The sequence below is a fragment of the Cucurbita pepo genome, chromosome LG15, assembly GCF_002806865.2.
Source record: "Cucurbita pepo subsp. pepo cultivar mu-cu-16 chromosome LG15, ASM280686v2, whole genome shotgun sequence".
In the NCBI taxonomy this organism is placed as follows: Eukaryota; Viridiplantae; Streptophyta; class Magnoliopsida; order Cucurbitales; family Cucurbitaceae; genus Cucurbita; species Cucurbita pepo.
Window position 1 is genome coordinate 739,885 of NC_036652.1, and position 23,531 is coordinate 763,415.

Below are 23,531 nucleotides of genomic sequence, written 5' to 3' on the forward strand. Positions count from 1 at the left end.
ACCCAGTGCTCCAAAGAATCCAACGGCCAGAAATCAACGAAACATAGCCAAACGTTCGCCTGAAAAGCTTCCAAGGAAATTTTCCTTTTTTTTTTTTTTTTTTTTTTNTTTTTTTTTTTTTTTTTTTTTTTTTTTTTTTTTTTTTTTTTTTTTTTTTTTTTTCTGTCACCATTTACAGGCTGTCTTTCATTCGCTCGTTTCCCCACGGGAGTTGCATTTTAAAAAGCGAAAAATTTTCTTGACCGTTTCATCCTGCCCCACTTTGGATTCACTCATAAACCTAATCACTCTCTCTCTCTCTCTCTCATCTTCATCCGATTTCATCTTGAGGTGAAAGCGTTTGTGGAAATCATGAAAATCCATTAGCAGAATCGGCTTTCAGAGTCATCGGAGCATTGTTCTTAGTGAGAGAGAACGAAGTTTTTCCGTAACAATGGGCTGTTTCATCGCTTGTTTCCGCTCATCCAATGACGGAAAACGCCGGATGCGGAGGCGGCGTAAGGTTTCGCCACGAGATCAAACCGTAAGTTCATCTTCTGGATTTTTTATTTTATTTGATTTCATTGAAACGGCTGGATGATTCTCTTTTGTTGTGATGTTTTAGATTTCCAAAATTCTCGTTTAATCTGTTTTAGCTTCGATTTTGTTGGTTTTGGCTGTTTAAATTGACTGATCGTTGTATGAACTTGTTTGATTTCTCGAAGTTTTCTTGCTTAATAGAGCTCTGAGAAGCTAAATCCCTCATATGAAATTGAAATTGATCGAAACTTTACTGTAGGCTAATGCTATCTCCCAGCCCGTTCAGGCCTCACCATCTACCTTAGACAGTGCTTCTGTTGTGTCCATTAGTCCGATTCTTAAATCTCGGTGAGCCCCCCCACCCCGGCCCCTGCTCAAGTTTTTCCTTCTAGTGTCTTGTAGGTTCTCAAGTCTTTGTGTTTTGAGTTGTAGGAACAGGTCTGAGGAGAGATTAAATCTGAGTGCTACAAAAAGAGTAACATTTGATTCCAATGTAAGAACATATGAGCTTGATCATGTTAAAGATGATGCTTTTCTTGAAAAGGAGAGGAACAAGGAGGAGGACCTAGCTGAAATATCCCAATGCAAATCTATCTCTGAAAATGGCTCTACTGTTTCGAGCGGTTCGTCTTACCCATCGAATCATAGGTATCAGAATTGTCGAGATAGTGATGATGATGATGATGGATTGGATTATGCTGATAGTGATCTCGATCATGATCATGTTGACACTGATGACGATGGTGATGATGATGAGGATGAGGATGAAGAGTATGAGAATTACTCTGATGATGAAGATGGAAGTTCTGCTACTCAAGTGTTTGTCGACGAGGTTGATAGCTGTTTGTCAGTATGTGGGTGTCCTGGAAAGACTGAACCTCAAACCGGGGCGAGACCGATTGCTCGAGATAGGAATGCAGGTGTTCCTTCTGTGTTGAAGCCTGTGGAGAATATCTCACAATGGAAGGCAGTTAAAGTTAAGGATACACATCTGTCGAACAAAGAGAATTTGACACTAAATGGAGCTCCTTGGAGTTGTTCGGGGACGGAGCCACGTTTCGGGAAATCATCTTTTCGTTATGAATCGAGAACTTGCAGACCTAAGAACTCAGCTCAAGACATAGCTGTTGATGCTAGCCTTTCAAACTGGTTGAGTTCATCAGAAGTTACACCTCCAATCAAGACTAGCACAGGCATTTTAGGTCTTCCAACACCAGAGTCACAAGGTTCAAACTCACCTAAAAGCCAAGAAGATAGACCAATTTTGGGAGCTTTAACTATGGAGGAGCTCAATCAGTTTTCAACTTCACCTTCTCCGAGGAGATCACCTTATAGAAGCACCCCCGACGGTATGCCAATCATTGGGACGGTTGGCACATACAGCAGTAACTACATAGAAACGTGTGTGAAATAAGAGTGAAACTGAGTTCCGATTGATGTCGTGGAAGTAAGAAACCGTTTGTGAAAGGGTGACAGTGCCATGGATATTGATAATCGAGGTTCGAGTTCGAGAGGTGATAGCGCGCCATAGATGACGTTGAATGCAAGCTTACCAGCTTACACTACACCATTGTATGATAGATAAGTGTGTGAGATATTTGGTGGAGAGTTTGGATCTGTCCATTGATTTTCTTTCATTGTTTTGTGAATTTGATTGAATTGATTCTGTAATGCTCTTTTGTTCGATTGAGTTAATTCATTCATTCGTTTGCTTCTCATTTGGGCTGTTTTAGAGGATAATTGATGAAATTTCGGAACTATAATAACTCAAGCCCACTGTTATAACAGATATTGTCCACTTTGACTCGTTATGTATTGCTGTTAGTTTCACAGTTTTAACACGTTTGGTAGGGAGATTCACAGTTTTAACGCGTCTGGTAGTGAGATCCCACATTGATTGGGGAAGAAAACGGGATATTCTTTACAAGGGTGTGAAAACCTCTCCCAGACGTGTTTTAAAAACCTTGAGAGGGGAAGTCCAAAGAGGACAATATCTGCTAGCGGTGTGCTTGGGCTGTTACAGATTCCATACCCTTGCACGGAATGCTTTGTTCCCCTCTCGAACCGATGTGGGATCTCACAATTCACCCCTTGGGGGCCCAACATCCACGCTGACACACTACCCGTTGTTCGACTTTGATACCATTTATAATGGCTCAAGCCCACCGCTAACAGATATTGTCCATTTTGACTCGTTACGTATCGTCAGTTTTAAAATGGGTCTGGTAGGGAAAAGTTCCACACTCTTATGAGGAATGCATCGTTGCCCTCTCCAACAAACGTGGGATCTCACATAATCTATCCTTCAAACCCATTCCCGAGCTAATACCAACACTCATATCGTAAGCATAGAAAGAAACAGGGCCATTACAACAAACAAACAAATATCATGTCCTCACGTTGAATATACCTGCAAGCATTGGTGGAACATTGCACAAGTTGATTCAAGCTATAGTGGGAGTCTAGAGCTTTTCATAGTCTCATGTAAAGCAAAATTTAGTTGAATTATCAAAGCTACAAAATAAGAAACTAAGAAGAGATTTTGTAGAATTACACAAATGGTGACAGAAACTCCTTACAGAAAACACAGCCTACTCATCTGTCCTTTGGCGTTTCGATAGCTCGGAGCGAGATTCAAAAACATCAGGCTCGGGATTCTCCGGGACTTCCCTATGAGAAGCTAATAGCTTCTCCTCTACTTGGTTAGTAGTCTTTTCGGATATCGAGTCAGCTTCGGATGGATCGGTGCATCGCGTGGGATTATCCGATGGCTTTGTCAGGTTATTGCTCGACTTGCATTGTTCTTCAAACATCATTTGAAGGTACTTCCCCTGTTCTTCTATTCTTAACTGTAAATTTCGTTGGATCTGTCGAACAGTGAACAAGAACGGAATTATCTCGAGGATATGGAGGAATAGTGTACTCGAGGGTCTAAAGACCTTCGAATTTTCTCTTAATTTTCAGAGAGGTACATATTCCTTTTATAATACACAAAAGCTAAATAAATCCATAGATACTACGTAACTAAATCCATATATACTGTAATACACGTAAATAAATCTCTAGACACCAGGTACCAAGGCAGAAAATTAGCGAGGTCAACTATTTTGTGAGATCCCACATCGGTTGGAGAGGGGAACGAGCATTCCTTATAAGGGTATGGAAACCTCTCCCTAGTAGACGCGTTTTAAAACTGTGAGGCTGATTGCGAAAAGTAACGAGACAAACCAGACAATATTTACTAGCGGTGGGCTTAGGCTGTTACAATTTATATTAGAGCTAGGCACTGAGCAGTGTGCCAGCAGAGACGCTGGCCCCGTAGGGAGGTGGATTGTGAAATCCCACATTGATTGGAGAGGGAAACGAAACATTCCTTAAAAGGGTACGAAAACCTCTCCTTGGTAGTTTTAAAATCGTGAGGCTGACAACGATACGTAACGGGCAAAAGCGGACAGTATTTACTAGCGGTGGGATTGGGCTGTCATGTATTTTCCCTTAATCAAGGTCATTCCTTCAACATTCGACTTCAAGCCGAGGAATAGATATCATCCATTCTCAACTTGGATACTAACATCGAAGGGAAGACAAAAATAATATTACTAACATCGAATTTTTGTTCGAGAAGGAATGGTCATGTGACCCGAGAGCAATCATTAGTTAATGTGTGAAACCAACGAGCACCAAAAATATTTGGAATAGTCGAGGGTCCTCATATATCACTATGAATCAAATGAAAAGAGCTTGAGCTTTTATTTTAACTAATGAGAAATAGATACATACCTCGAGTTGTTCATGTAACTTTTTTTGAACTTCCATCTGCAGCCGTAGAGCCTCTGTGATATCAACACTCCTGTTAAGTAGAAATATTTTAATAGGCATATTCAAGCATCATTTCAATATCCCCCACCAACTCGTCTAGCAGATATTGTTTTCTTTCGATTTTCTCTGTTGGGCTTCCCCTCAAGGTTTTTAAAACCGTCCGCCAAGGAGAGGTTTCCACACCCTTGTAAGGAATGCTTCGTTCCCCCCTTCAACTGATGTGAGCTCACCATCCACCCCCCTTGGGGGCCAGCGTCCTTGCTGGCACACCGCCCAGTGTCTGGCTCTGATACCATTTGTAACAACCGAAGCCCACCGCTAGTAGGTATTATCCTCTTTGGGCTTTCCCTTAAGGTTTTTCTAACGCGTCTGCTAGGGAGAGGTTTCCACACTCTTGTGAGGAATGCTTCGTTCCCCCCTCCAACCGATGTGAGATCTCACAATCCACCCCCCTTGGGGGCCCAGCGTCCTCGCTGGCACACCACCCAGTGTCTGGCTCTGATACCATTTGCCCAAGCCCACCACTAGCAAATGTTGTCCTCTTTGGGTTTTCCTCTTTGGGTTTTCCCTATTGGGCTTCCCTTCAAGGTTTTTAAAACGCGTATGCTAGGGAGAGGTTTCCACACCCTGTAAGGAATACTTTGTTCCTCTCTCCAACCGATGTGAGATCTCACAATCCACCTCCCTTGGGGGCCTAACGTCCTTGCTGGCACACTGCCCAGTGTCTGGCTCTGATACCATTTGTACCAGGCCAAGCCCACCGCTAGCAGATATTGTCGTCTTTGGGCTTTCCCTGTTGGGTTTCTCCTCAAGGTTTTTAAAATATGTCTACTAGGGAGAGGTTTTCACACCCTTGTACGGAATGCTTCGTTCCTCTCTCCAACCGATCTGAGATCTCACACACTCAGAATAACTTACGTTTTCAGATCGAGAGATGAAATATCCTCAAGTGAGGTGGTGCTTTTCTCCATTGGTCCTGCAGTGAAAATGAAAATGCATGCAATTTTCACACCAAAATATCAAACAAAATCAAATAATATGAGCCATCATGATCCAACTATTGTACTTAATTACAGGGGTAAACTTTATCACAAGTATTTTCAATACCTTTTGATGATTCTGGTTGGTATCTAGCCGTTCTATATTTCTGCAACCAAGAAGTAGTAAAGCCAATTACACGAGTATCGAATATAAAAAACGCTCGATATGCATATTCGTTCTATATTTCTAGCCGTTCTATATACCTGCAAGTGGCTTTTCACATGATAGATTGTCAAACCCTCCACCTGCATAAGCTTAAGAACACCCTTGGGAGTAGCTCCTGAGCGGTGAAAATTGTGAACCCATTAGATATAATTAGGGGTGTACATTCAACCCGACAACCCAGACCAACCCAACCCAAACTATAAAGGTTGGGTTGGGTTCATTTTTCTGAACCCGAACTTATGGGTTGGGTCAAAAAAATCCCTCAACGCAACCCAACCCGAAATGCTAATACAACCCAACCTAATCCTTATAGTTTAGGTTGGGTTTGTCCGGATTGTCGGGTTGAACGTACACCCCCTGATAATCATTGTCAAGACAGGATGTGAAGCAGGTAAGGTTAGAACAATACACACTTTCACTACCACCAAGTTTGTTTACAGCCTCTACAAATGCATCATGAAGTTCGGGTGTCCATCGCATTCGCAGCTTCGAGGGAGCTCCATTTGAAGAAGGAAGTCGATTTTGAACTCGAGATTGCTGCACTTGCATTTGTATTGCTGGGGTTAGGTGCTTGGTGCACCATCTGAGGAATAAACATGACCAAACCAAACCATTTATAAGGGCCTCTTAGAAGTATTGAACCAGTTAAATGGTCAAAAAAAGGACTCCAACCTTCGGTTCCAAATCTACAACATCAGCATCCACTAGAAGGTCACTCCAATTAGAACTCAATGGATCATCAGTTATTAGCCTATCCGTCCATTCCTGCCAATCATTTTCTTTACTAAAATCCTCTGATACCATAAGAGAGCTGCAGCTATTGTTCTCTACACGACTACCGCCAACTGGGTTACTTTCAGGAGCTTCTCGAAAACCCGGCAATGCATCCGAACGCCAGGAATTGCCATTTTCACCAGTAGGATGGTTTGTTGATGAAAGAAGTTCTGAATGAGAATTCAACAGTACTCCATTAGCTGATGGCTCGGTGACGAAAGGCACATCAGATTGGTTTTCGTAAAACGAAACCGATGAGTAATGGAGATCTGTTGAAAACCCGGGAGACGACGAAAATATGTGGCCAACCACTCCACTGCTAGAGTGTAAATGACTGGAATGAACAAAACGTCTCGATACCAGCTCTCGTTCCATTGAAACCTGTCGAGAATCAGGCAGCTTAGGATATACCTCCTCCAAACAATTGGGCAGGACACTCTTAATGTCCTGCTATGCTGCCTTGCACTTGAAATTGGAGGAAGGAATGAATTTCATCTATTTGCAGCAACAATTGTAGCACATAACTGACCCTTAGTTTATTTAAGTAGTTAAAGCTCATCTCTAAGTCCAATATCTTCAAATTTTGACATCTATAGAAGGAAGAGACAAGTACAAAATGGTTTCAGAGAAACATAATTACATTTCAAGAAAAGAAGAAAAATCTTCAAATGAACCAAAGCATATGCATGTCATAACAAATAAAAAGGGTTTGTACTAGCAAGATGAGACGAGACTCGTCAATCACCCGAGTTTAGATGATTGGATTTGGAGCTAATTTCCAAGAACCTAGCTGTGAGATCTTATATTGGTTGGAGAGGGGAACGAAACATTCCTTATAAGGATGTGGAAATCTCTCTCTAGTAGACGTGTTTTAAAACCTCAAGGGGAACGAAACATTCCTTATAAGGGTGTGGAAACATCTCCCTAGTAGGCGCAGTTTAAAATCTTGAAAGGAAGCCTGAGAGGGAAAACTCAAAGAGGACAATATCTGTTAACAGTGGGCTTGAGCTATTACAAATGATATTAATGTCAGACACCGAGCAGTGTGCCAGCGAGGAAGGTGGGCCCCCAAGGGGGTGGATTGTGAGATCTCACATCGGTGAGAGAGGGAAACAAAACATTCCTTATAAGGGCGTGGAAACCTCTCCCTAGTAGATGCAATTGAAAACCTTGAGTGGAAGCCTAGAAGGGAAAACCCAAATAGGACAATATCTGCTAGCGGTATGCTTGGGCTATTACAAATGGTATTAGAGACAGACACCGAACGATGTGACAGTGAGGAAGTTGGGCCCCAAGGGGGGTGGATTGTGAGATCTCACATCGGTTAAAGAGGGGAACAAAACATTCCTTATAAGGGTGTGGAAACCTCTCCCTAGTAGACGCGTTTTAAAACCTTGAGGGGAATCCCGGAAGGGGATGCCCAAAGAGGACAATATCTGTTAACAGTGGGCTTGGACTGTTACAAATGGTATTAAAGTCAGACACCGAACAGTGTGCCAGCGAGGAAGCTGGGCCCCCAAGGGGGTGGATTGTGAGATCTCACATCGATTAAAGAGGGGAACAAAACATTCATTGTAAGGGTGTAGAAACCTCTCCCTAGTAGACACGTTTGAAAACCTTGAGGGGAAGCCCGAAAGGGAGAACCCAAAGAGGACAATATCTGCTAGCGGTGAGCTCAGGCTGTTACAAATGATATCAGAGCCAAACACCAAGCGGTGTACCAACGAGGAAGCTGGACCCCCAAGGGGTGGATTGTGAGATCTCACATCGGTTGGACAGGGGAACGAAGAAGTATTCCTTATAAGGGTGTGGAAACCTCTCCCTAGTAGACACGTTTTAAGATCTCAAGGGAAAACCCAGAAGGAAAACTCCAAATAGGACAATATCTACCGGCGGTGAGCTTGAACTATTACCGAGACCATTTGATTACTCACACAAGCAATAAGCAAAAACAACTGTTTACTTGAAGAACTCAGTCTGGGGGAAGGGGATCGTAAAACCCTTCCCAAAATACTCATCAAATACCATTTTGTGAGGTTCTACACAACTCAGACAACTATAAAGGCAATTATAAGCGATCATCTTATAACCAGCAGAAGACATCATATCGAAGCTTCATCAAAGCACTTCTAATATCAAAGGAAACTAATCTAACATCAAAACCTGAAGACTAATTATTCAAAGCAATACAGAGAGAAGAAGAACACAAACCTTCGATTGAAGCAGCTAAATGGATGAATCCCAGAGCGAGTAAAAATCGGCCGCAAATGGAAAAGAAAATCGTATAATTATGTAATGAAATGGATAATTTGTAATTTCGTACCCGAAAGCCGAAACGAAAGCCGAAACGAAAGCCTCTGGAAGCGGAAAACAAAAGGAACCCTTCGAAGAAAAAGAAACGGAATAGAATCCGAAAAACGCACAAATTATTCGAGCACTTGTCTCACCGGCGGGTGATTTAAATACGTCACCGGCACGGCGGGTGGAGGCAACGGTGACGTGATGACCGTCCTGGTTTCGCTTTGTTGTTATTGCTTTTTCTGAAATGTACTGAGCTAAATTATCGCACGCGCCATTTTTGGCGCGTGGCTTTTAAATTATACATTGAAGATTTATGATTGGTCCTTACCTTGTAAGGAATGCTTCATTCCCTTCTACTGGTGAGATCTCACGATCCACATTTTTATAAAAGATACTTTGTTCTCCTCTCCAATCGATGTGAGATCTCACAATCTACCATTCTTGAAGGCCCAGCTTCATCGCTGACACACCGCTCGACGTCTAGCTCTAATACCATTTGTAACAGCCTATTAGCATTCCTTATAACGATAATAGGCTGCGTGTGGGATTGTTCATGTGGTCATTTTTTTTTTTGCTCTTTGTCTTAGTGGCATTTTCTTTTTTATTTGTGTAATTATTATTTTTAAATATTTAATTAAATTTTAATAAAAAGTTATTTTCTAAATAATTAAAAATTATTATTTAGAAGACATCCAAAAATAAATAACAATAATAAATTATGAAATAAAGTAAACTAGATAAATATAAGTATATAATTGTCCGGATTAAATTGAATTGGTCGGTCACAAATAGATACCAAAGGGTGTGGAAATATTTCTTATACGGGTGTGGAAACTCCTCTTAACATACACGTTCTAATATCGTGAGGTTGTTAGGGATACATAACGGGCTCAAGTAAACAATATCGATTAGCAGTGGGTTTGGACTATTATAAGTGGTATTAGAGCTAGACACTGAACGGTGTGCCAACAAGAACCTTGGGCCCTTAAGGAGATGGATTGTGAAATCTGACGTCGATTGGAGAGGAGAACGAAACATTATTTATAAAAGGGTTTGAAAACCTCTTCATAGTAAGATTGACGACGATATATAATGGGCTAAAGCACTTACAACGATACTGTAAATGACTAAAACAGTATTATAAAAAATTCAGATTGTGAGATCCTTTCTCGATTAGAGAGGGGAACGAAACCTTCCGAAACTGATTAAACCGCAAATATCTTTAACAAATTTGATTATGGGAAGGCAGAGTATATGCACAAAAAACCCACTTATGAGAGTTAATTACATGAACAAAAAATGACCTCCAGCTCCCAAATTACAAAGCCTCAAAGAAAAAACCAAAACAGACCCATTTCAAGCTGTTCTTTAATGGAAGAACCCATCAAAAAACCTTTCACAATTTGGACTGTTTACTTACAGAAATGGGTTTGAAAATCACCATTAAGAAACAGAGTAGAATCTTCTTGTTCTTGTTCTTGTTCTTCTTGTTGTTCATGATGATCAATGAAGCGAGCCATCATCAAAGTTAAGAGAGTAGCTGTGAGGATCATAACTGTACTGAACTGTCTTGTTGTTCCATCTCAAACTGTGCTTCCACTGTGATTTGAGCTTCAAAATTGAGTGTTTGAAGGAAGAACAGCAAGAACTTGGGGTTTTTGGGTGACTCATATAAGGAATTGCAGAGGCAGAATTTGCGATTCTGTTCCCAAGCTTCATGAATTGCCGTTTCCATGAACTGAACCATAGAAGCTTCATGTTTGAGGGCTTGAATCACTGAAATTAATGGGAAAAAAGGAAGGGATTTTAAAGAAGAAGAAGAAGAACAAGAACAGCGAGAAATGGTTTGGTTCTGTTTTGTTTTGTTTTGTTTTGTTTTTTGGTCCCATATTTGGCGAAGTTGGTAATGTCAGAGTCGTCTGCTTTCAGTTTCCTCTGTTTCACTCGAGCAATTTCATTTAACTTTCCTCCGGTAGCTTTTTTTTTCCTTTTTTTTTCTTTTGAATTGACAAAAATGTTAAAAGTATGTGAATTTACTTTTAAATTTGAACTAAGGATGCTAAAAATATTCAAAATTTTGAAAACTTTATCTAACCGAAACCAAATCTACACAGTTTTTCGCTGAATTATGAACTTATTTGTGTTGATTTAGGTTAAATGAATAAAAGTTATGAACTTATTTGTGTTTGTTGGTTTAGGTTCAAATGAATAAAAATTTTAGAGTTAGTTAGTTCATAAATTCACTTAAAATTAGATTAAATCGGTTTAGAGGAAATGTATATTTAAAGGGTAAACTTTAATTAAATGTTTAAAAAAAATAAATAAAAGTCTTACAAATTGTCATATTTGTTTTTATTACTTGAGTTGAGTCTAAAAGACATCTCAACTTAATCTAGCAAACTCGAACTTCCTTACTTTTAATTTTATAATAGTATAAATATATTTTTTTTAAATTTGTCAATGAATATTACTATATTTCATTTTCTCTCATGAATAAAAAATTATATAATTTTTTCTTCTTTTTAAAACGAGAACATGAATTTCTACATAATTTGATAAATAATTTTTAAGAAACAAAATAATTAATAAACATTAAAAAAAAAAAAAACCCAAAAACTAAATCAAAACATTATTAAAGGGACATTTTAATTTTTTTTTTTTATGGGTAGAGAGAATCTGATAAATTGGAAAGAGAAAGAAAGTCAAAATTTTAAATGATTATTAATTTATATAAAATATAAAAAAATAAAAAAAAATAAAAAAGGTGTAAAGGTCCTACGGATTCTGTCCGCGAAAAAAATCTCTGTATTATCTGTCATTTCCACTTTCCACCTAAAACTAAAACAAACGTCTTCTCTTTCAAGTTAAAAATGCAGGGGTAAAAAAAAAAAAACAAAAAAAATAGTTATAAAATATATACCGGTTGAGATTTAAGTTTCTCGGTTGAGATTTACGTTCTTGCTTATGTGGTACTTCGACTTCTAAGCCTAACTTATGCATAGAGAAAGACCATCAATAGCAAAGCTCTATTGCCCACGAATGACAACCCCTTGTATTTACCTATCTATTTTTCCCTTTGTTTACGAGATAACTCAAAGGACGACCCACAGATAAACCTCGACTCAAAAAGGATAGAATCATAATACTACTCGATAAAAGTAAAGTTCAAAGTTAAACCCAGAACGAGTGGAATACTCACGAGAAGCAGTTCTAGTGCATGCATCAAATTTATAGTACGTAAGTCGTACATACCTCCTCCATTCAGCATTGGACGTATCAATACTTTATTCAAGGAGCGCTACACCATTCTAAGATTCTTCATTTATGAAAGAACAATGAATAAAAATAGTATGAAAAACGAACAAACTATGCAACATAAACTCTTCTCATAGTTTCTCTCTCTCTAGTTATACTCGAGTTGACAAGTATGAAAATTTCAGTTAAAAACTCGAGTACCTCGTTAGCTTTCTGAGAGAATCCATATCCACAACACTAACCCGAGCTGCGAAGTCCAGAAATAACAAGGTTCCCTTGCAATTAACTTCATCTATAGGGATAAACATGTGATATGAACCAAAACTCATAACGATCATATTTTTGTCGATAAAATAAGTTAATCCCAGACAATGAAATTGAATCTTAAAATCCTAGCCTATAAAAGGATAGAAACGAATTTAAGTCACTTGATTTGGTGTTCAAACAATAGCATTAGCTGCACTGGCAATTCTGGGCCAGAGATCAGCACATTCCTTTCCAATTGGGCCTGTTATAGCAGAACCTGCACAACCCAAGAAAACAAAATGAAGGATAGTTTAAATGCTAAAACAACTCCTCCAAAACTACACTTCCATGGATATAAAACATCCACCAAAATTTATAATAAATCGGTAGCCGCCCAAGCTCACCACTAGCAAATATTGTCCTTTTGGACTTTTCATTTTAGACTTCCCCTCAAAATTTTAAAACGCGTCTGTTAGTGAGAGGTTTTCACAACCTTATAAGGAATGTTTCATTCTTCTCTCCAATCGATGTGAGATCTCACAATCCACCACCCTTGGGGACCAGTGTCCTCGCTAGCACACCGCCCAGTGACTGGCTCTGATACTATTTGTAACAGCTCAAGCCTACCGCTAGCAAATATTGTCTTCTTTGGACTTTCCCTCAAGGTTTTAAAACATGTCTGCTAGGGAGAGCTTTCCACACCCTTATAAGGAATACTTCGTTCCCCTCTCCAACCGATGTGGGATCTCACAATCCACCCCTCATTGGGGACCAGTGTCCTTGCTAGCACACCACCTGATGACTGGCTCTGATACTATTTGTAACAGCCGAAACCCACCGCTAGCATATATTGTCTTCTTTGGCTTTTCCTTTCTAGACTTCCCCTCAAGATGTTAAAACACGTTTGCTAGGGAGAGATTGCCACACCCTTATAAGGAATGCTTTGTTCCCCTCTCCAACCAACCAACATCGGATCTCACACTTCTTTTTTAAGACCTTTCCCTACTAGCGTGTTACAATCATTTTTTAAGACCACATATGGACTTGATACTTTAGAGTTCAAAGATGGAAAAGATCATACCTTTCATCTCTCCTTTGGGGTTCACGATGACACCAGCGTTATCTGCAAAACAAGAAAACTCTTATTCAACAACTGTAATGTTAAATTCTATACGGACATATCACCAACACAATCAAGGAAAAAGTTAAACTCCATTACATGAAAAAACCCTTCACATAAAATGGCAACAAAACCATCCTAAGCACGTAATTTCCCCATAGAATTAGAATAGAAAGCATCAAATGTACTCCGAATAACAACCTTCACAAACCATTTGAGCAAACACTTCAATAGCATTAACAAACAGCATGGAATATCACTAACAAAGTTCTAGGCATTGCTACTCTATATTTCATCCACAACACACTATAAGGTGAAAGCACACACAAAACCCAAGTCTCCAAAACCTTCCAAATTTATGATTCGAGGTTCGAACCTTCCTACCCACATGTCGTCGAACTAATAATAATAATAATAATAATAAACTCTCTTGAACTACATTCATTGTCGTGTCTACGATAGTCTCTTTGAAATGCTATTTAAGGGTGACTAGAGCAATCTAAATAGAGTTTATAACTCAACCCAACCTTATTTTTGGGTTGGTTCATCGAGTTGTTTTTTTTAATTATTTAAAAAAAACTATGCTTATCCACGACACATGTTGCATTAAGAATTAAAATCTCATAAATTTGAAATATCAACGGTCACAACGCATCACTAACATTAATGAAACACGTTAAACATTCATATAATACATAAAAAGCAATAATCCAGCCGATCAAGGTCAATTATAATGATTAACCCTGGACAAAGTAACCTAATAGGAAGCAGATAACACGGGGGAGAAAAGTTAGAACAAAAAATTTGATCGAAAGCGAAACAAGACAGATAAATTGAGTTGAGTATGACCTTCAAAGTACATGAAGACACCATCCTTTCGGCGCCAAGGCTTGCGCTGCCTGACAATAACAGCAGGAAGCACCTTCTTCCTGAGGTCAGGTTTTCCCTTCTTGACCGTCGCCATGACCATGTCACCAACACAAGCTGATGGCAATCGGTTGAGGCGGCCCTTGATCCCCTTCACTGAAATGATATACAGGTTCTTAGCTCCTGTATTGTCGGCACAGTTGACTGTAGCCGCCACAGGTAGACCCAGCGACATCCTAAATTTGTTCCCAGCGGAACCTCCCCTACCTAAATCGATACACAACAATAACAAGTCTCAAATCTCAAATCTAAGAGTATAAAAACAGTAGCAAAAAGAAGATCGAATTAAATATTGCATAAACATTAGCGTATGAACAGAACAATCAGATCATACCTCGCTTCGACATTGTTGACGGACTCTCCGGCTGCCGTCTCTCTCTCTCCTCCGACCAGAAGACGAATGCAGTTCCTAATATATGAAAGACGACGGCATAGACTTTCTGGGGTTAGGGTTTTAGTCACTCTGTTTGGATGCAGTTATTTACTATCCTTTCCGTGCATTGCCAAGCCAAAACAAGCGTTTCATAGAGATATATACGACGTCGTTTCATAACTAGGAAGAACAATAATAATATTAATTTTTTATTCATTTATTCAAAATAACAATAATAAAATTAAACTTCCAATTTCATTTAATTGAAACATATATTTATACTATTTCTTACCACTTTTACATTTATTCAATTTTTTAAAAAATATAAATTCTACCATTTATTCAATTTTGTTAAAAATAATATAAATAGTCTATAAATTTTAAAATTGACAAAAAAAAATTATTTTTTTACTCCATAAAAAAAAAACATGTAGACGCCTTGACACGACGTCGTTTAAGGCGCATACTGGTTAATGAAACGAAAGATAGCCAAATTTCTGCCCGGCAAATATTTTCAACACACAAATTGTAACAAATGCCGACGGGCACCGCCGCCGTCTTTTCCGCCACAAACTTTCTCCCTCCGCCGCGTTATCCCCCGCCGTCGACTTCAAAAACAAAGCCGACCAGATGCCACGTCATCCCCAGAATGTCCCTAAACCAAAGCCCATCAAGCGGCCCAAAATCGTCCACATCTTCCTCTTCTTCTTCCCTGTTATCCTCAATCACTAATCTCTTATGGGGCCCATCTCTCCCGCCGGGGCTCCTGGTAGCCACCGTCCGTACAGCCTGGGAGACCACGTGGCAGCTCATGATGAGCCAGCTCGCCCCCTCCGATACTTCTGGCGGCTACTCAAGACCCCTCTCCCAATTTCGCGCCACCAAAATTTCCGCCAAAAAGCTCCATCTATACGTCGGCCTTCCATGTCCATGGGCCCACCGGACGTTGATCGTCCGAGCCTTAAAAGGCCTCGAAAACGCCGTTCCGGTCTCCGTCGCCGGTCCCGGTGCAGACGGATCGTGGGAATTCCGGGAGAATCCGACGGCTGATAATGAAACCCTAAGGCAGGGATTGGATAGGGCAAATGGGTGCAAAACTTTGAAGGAGGTTTACAGACTGCGAGGAGGAGGTTACAATGGAAGGTCCACTGTGCCGATGCTATGGGATGCGGAGAAGAAGGAGGTGATTTGCAATGAAAGCTCTGATATAATTGAAATTTTGAATTCGGGTCTCAATGGATTGGCTGAGAATCCGGATTTGGACCTCTCGCCGCCATTGCTGAAGGGGAAGATTGAAGAATGGAACGCCATTATTTATCCCAATGTCAACAATGGAGTTTATAGGTAATCTCTTAAACGCACGAATTTCTCGTAGTTCTTTAGAGTTCATGTAACCGTCCAAGCCCACCACCGATAGATATTGTTCTTTTCAAGTTTTCCTTCAAGGTTCTTAAGACGAAACGCGTTTGTTAGGGGAGGTTTCACACTCTTATAAAGAATGTTTCGTTCTTCTCCCAATCGATGTGGGATCTCAGAATCTATCTCCTTTAGCGTCTGAAGAAGACAATATCTACTAGCGGTGGGCTTGAGTTGTTACAGTTTAGGTGTCTGTGGAAATTATCGAGAATGAATTGTGAGAAAACAAGTACAGTTTTCTAAAACCTAAAACAAAAAAGCTCAATGGTTATGGATGAGACGCTAATAACCTCAACCAGTTTAGACAGAGAGTTTAGAGTTTCAAATCTCTCCCCCACAAGCACAATTTTCTAAAACCTAAAATAGAAGGTTGGTTATCGAATGAGACACTAATAGCACCCACCTAAGCATAGCTCAACCAGTTTAGACATAGACCGAGAGCTCAGAGTTTCAAATCTCTCCCCACAAGCACAATTTTCTAAAACCTAAAATAGAAGGCTGATCGAATGAGACGCTAATAGCACCAACCTGAGCATAGCTCAACCAGTTTAGATAGTTTAGATATAGACCGAGAGTTCAGAGTTTCGAATGTTTCGAATCTCTCTCCCCACATGTGACCAAACCAAAACGGGGTCTTAATAACACAATTCTGAAGTGTATGTTCCTTGCTAGAAAATCACAATCCCTTACTTTCTTTATGTTTCTTAAGATTATGTTTGTTCTGGACGTGTATGTTTGTTCTATAACAGTTCGTTCACCATTAGCAGATGTGGGTTTGCTCAGAGTCAAGAAGCATATGACAAAGCTGTCAATGAGCTATTTTCAACGCTCTACGTGTTAGACGACCATTTGGGGCGTTCGAGGTACTTGTGTGGTGAAAATTTGACTCTGGCTGATGTTTGCTTGTTTACGACCTTGATTCGGTTTGATCTGGTGTATAATGTTCTGTTTAAATGCACAAAGAAGAAGCTGCTTGAGTATACAAATCTTCATGGATATATGCGAGACATTTATCAGGTAATCTGTTCTTTAAACCCTGCAACTGTTTTTTCACTAGTCTAATCCATTGAAAGCTACTCGGGTTGATTTGGTTCATGTGTTTGGGTTTGTAAATCAACTGAATACCGAAACTCGCTCAATGGAAGAGCATATATTCTAGCGTTATATATATATAGATTAAACGGTAATAGGTATTGGTTCAGTCTAGGTGTAACAATCCATGCCCACCGCTAGCAAATATTGTCTGCTTTAACCCGTTACGTATCGCCATCAGCCTCACCGCTAAAAACTTAAGGAATGATTCATTCCCCTCTGCAACTAATGTAGGATCTCACAATCCACCCTTCTTGGGGTTCCAACGTCCTCACTGGCACACCGCCTGGTGACTAGCTCTAATACCATTTGTAACAGCCCAAGCCCACCGCTAGCGAATATTGTTCATTTTGGCCCATTACGTATCGTTGTCAACCTCACGGTTTTTGAAACACGTCTACTAGGGAGAGGTTTCCACACCCTTATGAAGAATGCTTTGTGCTCCTCTCCAATCAATATGGGATCTCACAATCCACCCCTCTTGGAGGCCCGACGTCCTCATTGGCACACCACCCGATCTGATATCATTTATAACAGTCCAAGCTCACCGCTAGCGAATATTGTCCAATTTGGCCCATTACGTACCACCCCTCTTGGAGGCTCAACATCCTTATTGGCACACCACCGCTAGCGAATATTGTCCATTTTAGCCCATTACGTATCATCATCAGTCTCACGGTTTTAAAACGTGTCTACTAGGGAGAGTTTCCACACCCTTATAAAAAATGTTTCATTCCCCTCTTCAACCGATGTGGAATCTCACACTAGGCTTTTAGCCCATTTCTACTGATACTTCTTTTTCGTCGAGGTTAACAATGTCGGGCCATTGTATCTATTTATAAGGTTCTTAACTTCTATCATCCTCTAATTAGTGTACTTTTAACCTGTCAACAGATTCCAAAGGTTGCAGCAACTTGCAACTTTACAGCAATAATGGATGGCTATTACAAAACATTGTTTCCTCTAAATCCTGGGAATATTCGACCAACTAAGCCGGCCAGTTGCTATCATGAAGCACTCTTAGTTCCTTCCAAAAGGGAGTCGCTGCCAATCTTAGACACAACCAAGCAGGTTTCAGTTTGACAGAGGTAAATCCACCAAAACATATTTTTCTATTTTGGTTAATGTCTTATTTCCCAGCTAAATAGGAAAATTGAGTTGGCAACAGCCCGTTACGTGTCGCCGTCAGCCTCACGGTTTTAAAACGTCGTCTGTTAGGGAGAGGTATTCACACACTTATAAGGAATGCTTTGTTCCTCTCTCCAACCAATTTGGGATCTCACAATTTATCCCTCTTGGGGCTAGCGTCTTTGTTGGCACACCGCCTGATGTCTGGTTCTAATACCATTTATAACATCCCAAGCCTACCGCTAGTAGATACTGTCCACTTTGACCCATTACGTATCGTCGTCAGCCTCACAATTTTAAAACCATCTGCTAGGGAGAGGTTTCCACACACTTATAAGAAATGTTTTGTTCCCCTCTCCAACCAATGTGAGATCTCACAATCCACCCCCTTGGGGGCCTAGCGTCCTCGCTGGCACACCGCCCAATGTCTGGTTCTGATACCATTTGTAACAGCCCAAGCCTACCACTAGCAAATATCATCCACTTTGGCCCGTTACGTATTACCGTCAACCTTACAGTTTTAAAACGTGTCTGTTATGGAGAAGTTTCCACACACTTATAAGGAATGCTTTGTTTTCCTCTCCAACCAATGTGGGATCTCACCTGAATTTTATATGTTGAGGAACGGATACATAAATAATTAGATTAGGTTTCCTTTAGAATACAACCAAACTTGCAGAGATGAATTTCAGAGGTTATATTGCTAAAAATGTTGGGTAAAATTTACACATTACATGAGCTTAAATTCAGCACTGCAAGCTTAAAGTGACTTTCAACCTTGCAGTGCTGAATTTTAGAATCTATATTGCTAATAATAGTGATAAAAAAATGGAAAGAATTGTGCTTCTCATAACTTAGAATACCTTTTTAGGAGTTTTCTGTTTTGAGTCCTCAGCTGTAGCGTTTGGAGATTGGATATTAGTCATCTGATCAATTACATCACTCATGTGGCTTCTCATAACTGCAATTGCATGATCATCTTCGATATATTGAAGCTCCCGACGTATGAATATGGTCACGAGGGACGCCTTGGACTGTAGACCTCCCTGTTCCGCAGGCATGATGGCAAAGCCAGAAGGTCTCAGAAACACACTATTCATACTAAATTTGGGCATGAGAGAGATATGAACATCTTCTTCTGACAATTGTGATGATAGGACGAGGGAGCAATAGTCATTCGCTGTAGCTTCTTGTAAGAAAAATTCATGGTCCTATCACGTTAAACAAGCATATCATATCATTGAAGTATATAAGTTTTGGGCAAGGAGGATCAGGTAAAGAAGTTTATGTAAAAGAGAAGCACCGCAAAAAGTTCATCAGCTACTGTTTCTTCTACTTTTCTACGTAAACCAATGGTGTAACTATTATCTTCTGTGTAAAGTGCAGCTACCAGCTTGAGCTGTTCCGGTGATTTTATGCTCGTCAACTGTATGTGGCGAGTATAAGCAAGCAAGAATATAGGTTAAATTATAAGTTTAGTTTCTAAGACGGAGTTTACCTGGTATGTCGCATTATATGTGGCTAGAAACATTAAGAGTCTGATGGGGGTTTCTGGAATGTATACGGTACTTGAGGCAACATAATCATGGTGATAGCCAATGTTACGTGCTTTCATGTCTCTCAAAATCCTTATATTATCATCACAATATAAATCCCATTTTCTTTCCAGTGGAAAGGGATTAACTGATGTTAGATATAATCTCTTCAGGTTCTCCCCAATTGTCAACAGATCAGGTACATCTGTTATCCCATAAAATCCAATTAGCTTGAGAATTTAAGGCTTTATAAGGCTGTTCATGGTTGAGGATTATTGGGACGGAGTCCTACGTTGGCTAATTTATGGCATGATCATGGGTTTATAAGTAAGGAATACATCTCCATCTCCATTGGTATGAGGCATTTTGGGAAACCCCATAAGCCATGAGAGATTATGCTCAAAGTGGACAATATCATACCATTGTGGAGAGTTGTGATTCCTAACATGGTATCAGAGTCATGCTCTTAACTTAGTCATGTCAATAGAATCCTCAAATGTTGAACAAATAAGTTGTGAGCCTCGAAGGTGTAGTCAAAAGTGACTCAAGTGTCAAACAAATGGTGTCCTTTGTTCGAGGACTCCAAAGAATGAGTCAAGCCTCGATTAAGGAGAGGCTGTTCGAGGGCTCCATAGGCTTCAAGGGAGGCTCTATAGTGTACTTTGTTCGAGGGGAGAATTGTTGGGAGGGAGTCCCACGGTAGCTAATTAATTGAGGGAATGATTATGGGTTTATAAGTAATAAATACATCTCCATCGGTATGAGGCCTTTTGGAAACCCAAAAGCAAAGTCATGAGAGCTTGTGCTCAAAGTGGACAGTATTTGTGGAGAGTCGTGATTCCTAACATTCATAAGAGAAATTAAGAGCATACACTATACCATTGGGGTCGTCGAACATCTCTGAAGTCGTTATCTTGCTCCATCTACGTTTCAAATTTTGTGATAAGATACTGATCCATTGCTTTGCAGTTAAATGAAAGTTTGAAGTAACTTTTGAGGATATGTTGTTAGGGATATCAATCTCTTGTACCTCTGCGTTTTCAACCCATAGAACCTGTAAAATAAAATTCTGTTTTAGATTTGTAAATTTGTGAAGTAATTACTGATAGATGATGGTTTTCTGTAAACAGACCTCTGAGAGAACACCAAACTGCCGGATTACCACTCCTGAAGGCCTCCGCCTGTATTGAGTTCCCACGGTGGGATCAGAGGTTGCTTCCATGAAATAATCAGTTGACACATCGCAGATAGCCCATGTATCTTCGGCGACGTCCATCTTAAATCTCAAAAAGCGAGTGCACCATCTTGGCAGGAATTCAGCCGGCAGTCTTAACTGGGCATTGACCTATTATATGATAAAAGTTCATATATTTTCTTTTTCTGTGTCCTAAAGTTTAGAAGGAACAAAAGAAAAAAAAAGAGTTACCAATACAACATCCTTAGAATTTGAATTTGAATCTGCTGACCAGAATTCTTTCAAAGGAGTGAGAACATTTTCAAATGATCCATCACAAATGATGTTGGAAAATATCGAACTCCATATCACCTATAAACAGTGTGAATAAGGGTACAAAATGTTAAGAATAATGTATAGAAAATCAATGTCAAGTTAAGGATATCTCACCCCATTCATCATTATTGTGATCAGCGATTCTGGAGTAATGGAAAGAACGTCATATTCGACGGAACATTCAACTGTATATCCACGAGGTGGTGTAGTGTGGAACATCTCTTGTAAATCCTCTACTGATCCTACTGCTGGAGGATGGAAAATCAAAGCGTTTGCTCTCATGGCTATTGCCATGAATTCCTTGTAAGCCGCTTTGATTATATTATTTACCCTTTGCATTTCTAGGAAGTCAGGTTCATCATTGTAAAAAATTTCCCCGATGCTCGAATCCTGCATTGTCGATTCTGTTAATGATTCTACAAAGACTAACAACACGTTTTACAGTGATTTGAAACAATCTCAAATATGTCTTACTTATTCAAAACAATTTAAACAATCCAATGTTTAGTCTAAATTGATTTTGAATAATTAAAGACATATGTGAGAGTGATTTTTGAAATTAAAAACTTGATTTCAATTCCAGTTCAACTAGCAATGAGTTTATAATATCAAATAATAACAGATTGATAATAGAAGTAAAACATACATTAGAGCAACTAGATGAAACCTCAAGGTCATCTTTCATCGAATCAGACGGTCCTTCATTAGGTTTCTGTTCCATAGTCACTTCGGGAATTGATTCCTCAGCTTGGGGTAACTCAGCATCCGTCTCAAGATTCATTTCTGAGCTCTAACTTATATCAAAGTTTGATGACTAATCCACTCTAACGAATCGAATCCAACACAGATGGAAATATTTCCAGAGATCAAAATCCAAATATGCTACTCACAGAACAGAATAATTGATGAAAAAACGGCTATAACATAATAATCAAGAAGTGTCAAAAATCTGTACGTCGATAATATCATGTATTTTTATGAATATCTATATCTTGATCGAAGCACATACTAAAAGCTGCCGATTCAGGACTCTTGAAGAAGAAGAAATGACCATTGTATATGCCTAAAATCTCTCACCATTTTAGATAAATTGAACAAGAAAAAGAAATCGTGAACAACAAATGGAAATGGAAGTCGAAATCTCCATAAATCAGAACTAAAACATTTTTGACTTAGGTCTTGATTTCACATATATCGAAAAAAATTCGTAAAAAAAACGTCCGTTGTCTATCTAATTTGCATCTTCCTTTTCTTGACTTAAACAAGATTCTGTGCAGTCATCGTCAGCTTAATTTATTAATGTACTAAAAACAATCCGAAATGGAACTAATCGAAACAAAGAGAGAGTAGATTAAAAAGAGGACTCACAGCGAAATCTTCCACCAGGAAACAGAGAAATCGAAATTCCAGTGGACGCTTCAAGAAATCAAGAACAAAAGAATTACGACGAAGGAAATAATTGAAAAAGAAGAGCATAAGATTACACGCTAGAAGATTCGAAGACTATTCGAGCACCTTCTGAGTGAGCACTTCGAGCTTCCAAAGACCTTTAATGGCGGAAGACAAACTAGAGACTGAAGGGAGGAGGGAGAGGGAAAAAGTGTCAAATGTGGTCTGTATATAAAGCTTTGGGAGTCTGTTAACTGCACGTGACTTGCACTCCCCAGATTCATATTTCATTAAGCTTGCACGTGACATCTAGAATACATAGAGAACAGTAGGTAATTTGATTATTTACCTCTCTCTCATGGTAATTTGATTATTTACCTCATCTTGGAGAGTGAAACAAAACATTATTTGTAGGGGTAAAAACTTCTTCCTAACATACGCATTTTAAAATCTTAAGATGAAGTACGAGAGGGGAAGCGCAAACAGGACAATATCGGTTAGTGGTGGACTTGGGTCATTACAAATGGTATTAAAGGTAGAGATCGAGTAGTGTGTCAGTGAGAACGTGAGACCCTCAAGTGAGTGGATTGTAAGATCCCACGTCAGTTTGAGAAGGGAACGAAGGGTGTGTAAACCTCTCTCTAACATAATTGGAACGTTTTAAAACTTTGAAGGAAAACCCAAAAAGAACCATATTTGCCCGGTGGGCTTGGGTTGTTACAAGATTATTCCGACAACCAACATAGATCCTTTTTATATGTTTTGTTCTCACTCACTCGTTTCCTAAGAACATTCCTAAAAGTCACTTATGGTTAAACATATTTAATTTTGGAGTTCTTATGATTGAACCACGGAACATTCTTAATAAGTTACCCAATCTAGCAGTTCCCAAGGACATCCTATCCGTAATAATTCCTTTTG

General features: G+C 39.5%; 5 protein-coding genes across 9 annotated transcripts; 2 read left to right on the plus strand and 3 right to left on the minus strand.

Moving 5' to 3' along the window:
* The first annotated feature begins 241 nt into the window (after positions 1-241).
* Positions 242-2,306, plus strand: LOC111811561 (eisosome protein SEG2-like). Of its 2 annotated transcripts, none has more exons than XM_023698467.1 (3): positions 242-523; positions 779-867; positions 952-2,306. In XM_023698467.1, the coding sequence occupies exons 1-3, from the start codon at positions 434-436 to the stop codon at positions 1,931-1,933; spliced, it is 1,161 nt and encodes a 386-aa protein (XP_023554235.1). In that variant the 5' UTR covers positions 242-433; the 3' UTR covers positions 1,934-2,306. The 2 variants fall into 2 exon arrangements, with proteins under 2 accessions (XP_023554235.1, XP_023554236.1); XM_023698468.1 differs by having other exon boundaries at positions 958-2,306.
* A 580-nt stretch (positions 2,307-2,886) lies between these two features.
* On the minus strand, positions 2,887-6,877 carry LOC111776325 (protein PHOSPHATE STARVATION RESPONSE 1-like). Its single transcript, XM_023655753.1, is given in 9 exon segments — positions 2,887-3,386; positions 4,300-4,369; positions 5,257-5,314; positions 5,446-5,485; positions 5,583-5,659; positions 5,958-6,105; positions 6,107-6,127; positions 6,217-6,768; positions 6,848-6,877. Coding segments are annotated over 9 exon segments (1,272 nt in total). The 3' UTR covers positions 2,887-3,110.
* Positions 6,878-12,053: 5,176 nt separating this feature from the next.
* Positions 12,054-14,642, minus strand: LOC111811169 (60S ribosomal protein L23). The gene is made up of 4 exons (XM_023697919.1): positions 14,502-14,642; positions 14,090-14,374; positions 13,202-13,243; positions 12,054-12,397 (listed from the first exon to the last, which is right to left on the minus strand). The coding sequence occupies exons 1-4, from the start codon at positions 14,512-14,514 to the stop codon at positions 12,315-12,317; spliced, it is 423 nt and encodes a 140-aa protein (XP_023553687.1). The 5' UTR covers positions 14,515-14,642; the 3' UTR covers positions 12,054-12,314.
* Positions 14,643-15,001: 359 nt separating this feature from the next.
* Positions 15,002-21,246, plus strand: LOC111776498 (glutathionyl-hydroquinone reductase YqjG). 4 transcript variants are annotated; one of them, XM_023655955.1, is made up of 4 exons: positions 15,002-15,884; positions 16,724-16,973; positions 17,943-18,119; positions 20,842-21,246. In XM_023655955.1, exons 1-4 carry the CDS (start codon positions 15,076-15,078, stop codon positions 20,899-20,901), a joined length of 1,296 nt encoding a protein of 431 aa, XP_023511723.1. In that variant the 5' UTR covers positions 15,002-15,075; the 3' UTR covers positions 20,902-21,246. The 4 variants fall into 4 exon arrangements, with proteins under 4 accessions (XP_023511723.1, XP_023511725.1, XP_023511726.1 ...); XM_023655957.1 differs by lacking the exon at positions 20,842-21,246 and adding an exon at positions 19,172-19,786 and having other exon boundaries at positions 15,003-15,884; positions 17,943-18,136; XM_023655958.1 differs by lacking the exon at positions 20,842-21,246 and adding an exon at positions 19,072-19,151 and having other exon boundaries at positions 15,003-15,884; positions 17,943-18,136.
* Positions 19,436-20,813, minus strand: LOC111776499. Its single transcript, XM_023655960.1, has 3 exons — positions 20,591-20,813; positions 19,675-19,916; positions 19,436-19,602 (listed from the first exon to the last, which is right to left on the minus strand). The coding sequence occupies exons 1-3, from the start codon at positions 20,607-20,609 to the stop codon at positions 19,447-19,449; spliced, it is 417 nt and encodes a 138-aa protein (XP_023511728.1). The 5' UTR covers positions 20,610-20,813; the 3' UTR covers positions 19,436-19,446.
* Positions 21,247-23,531: the final 2,285 nt, after the last annotated feature.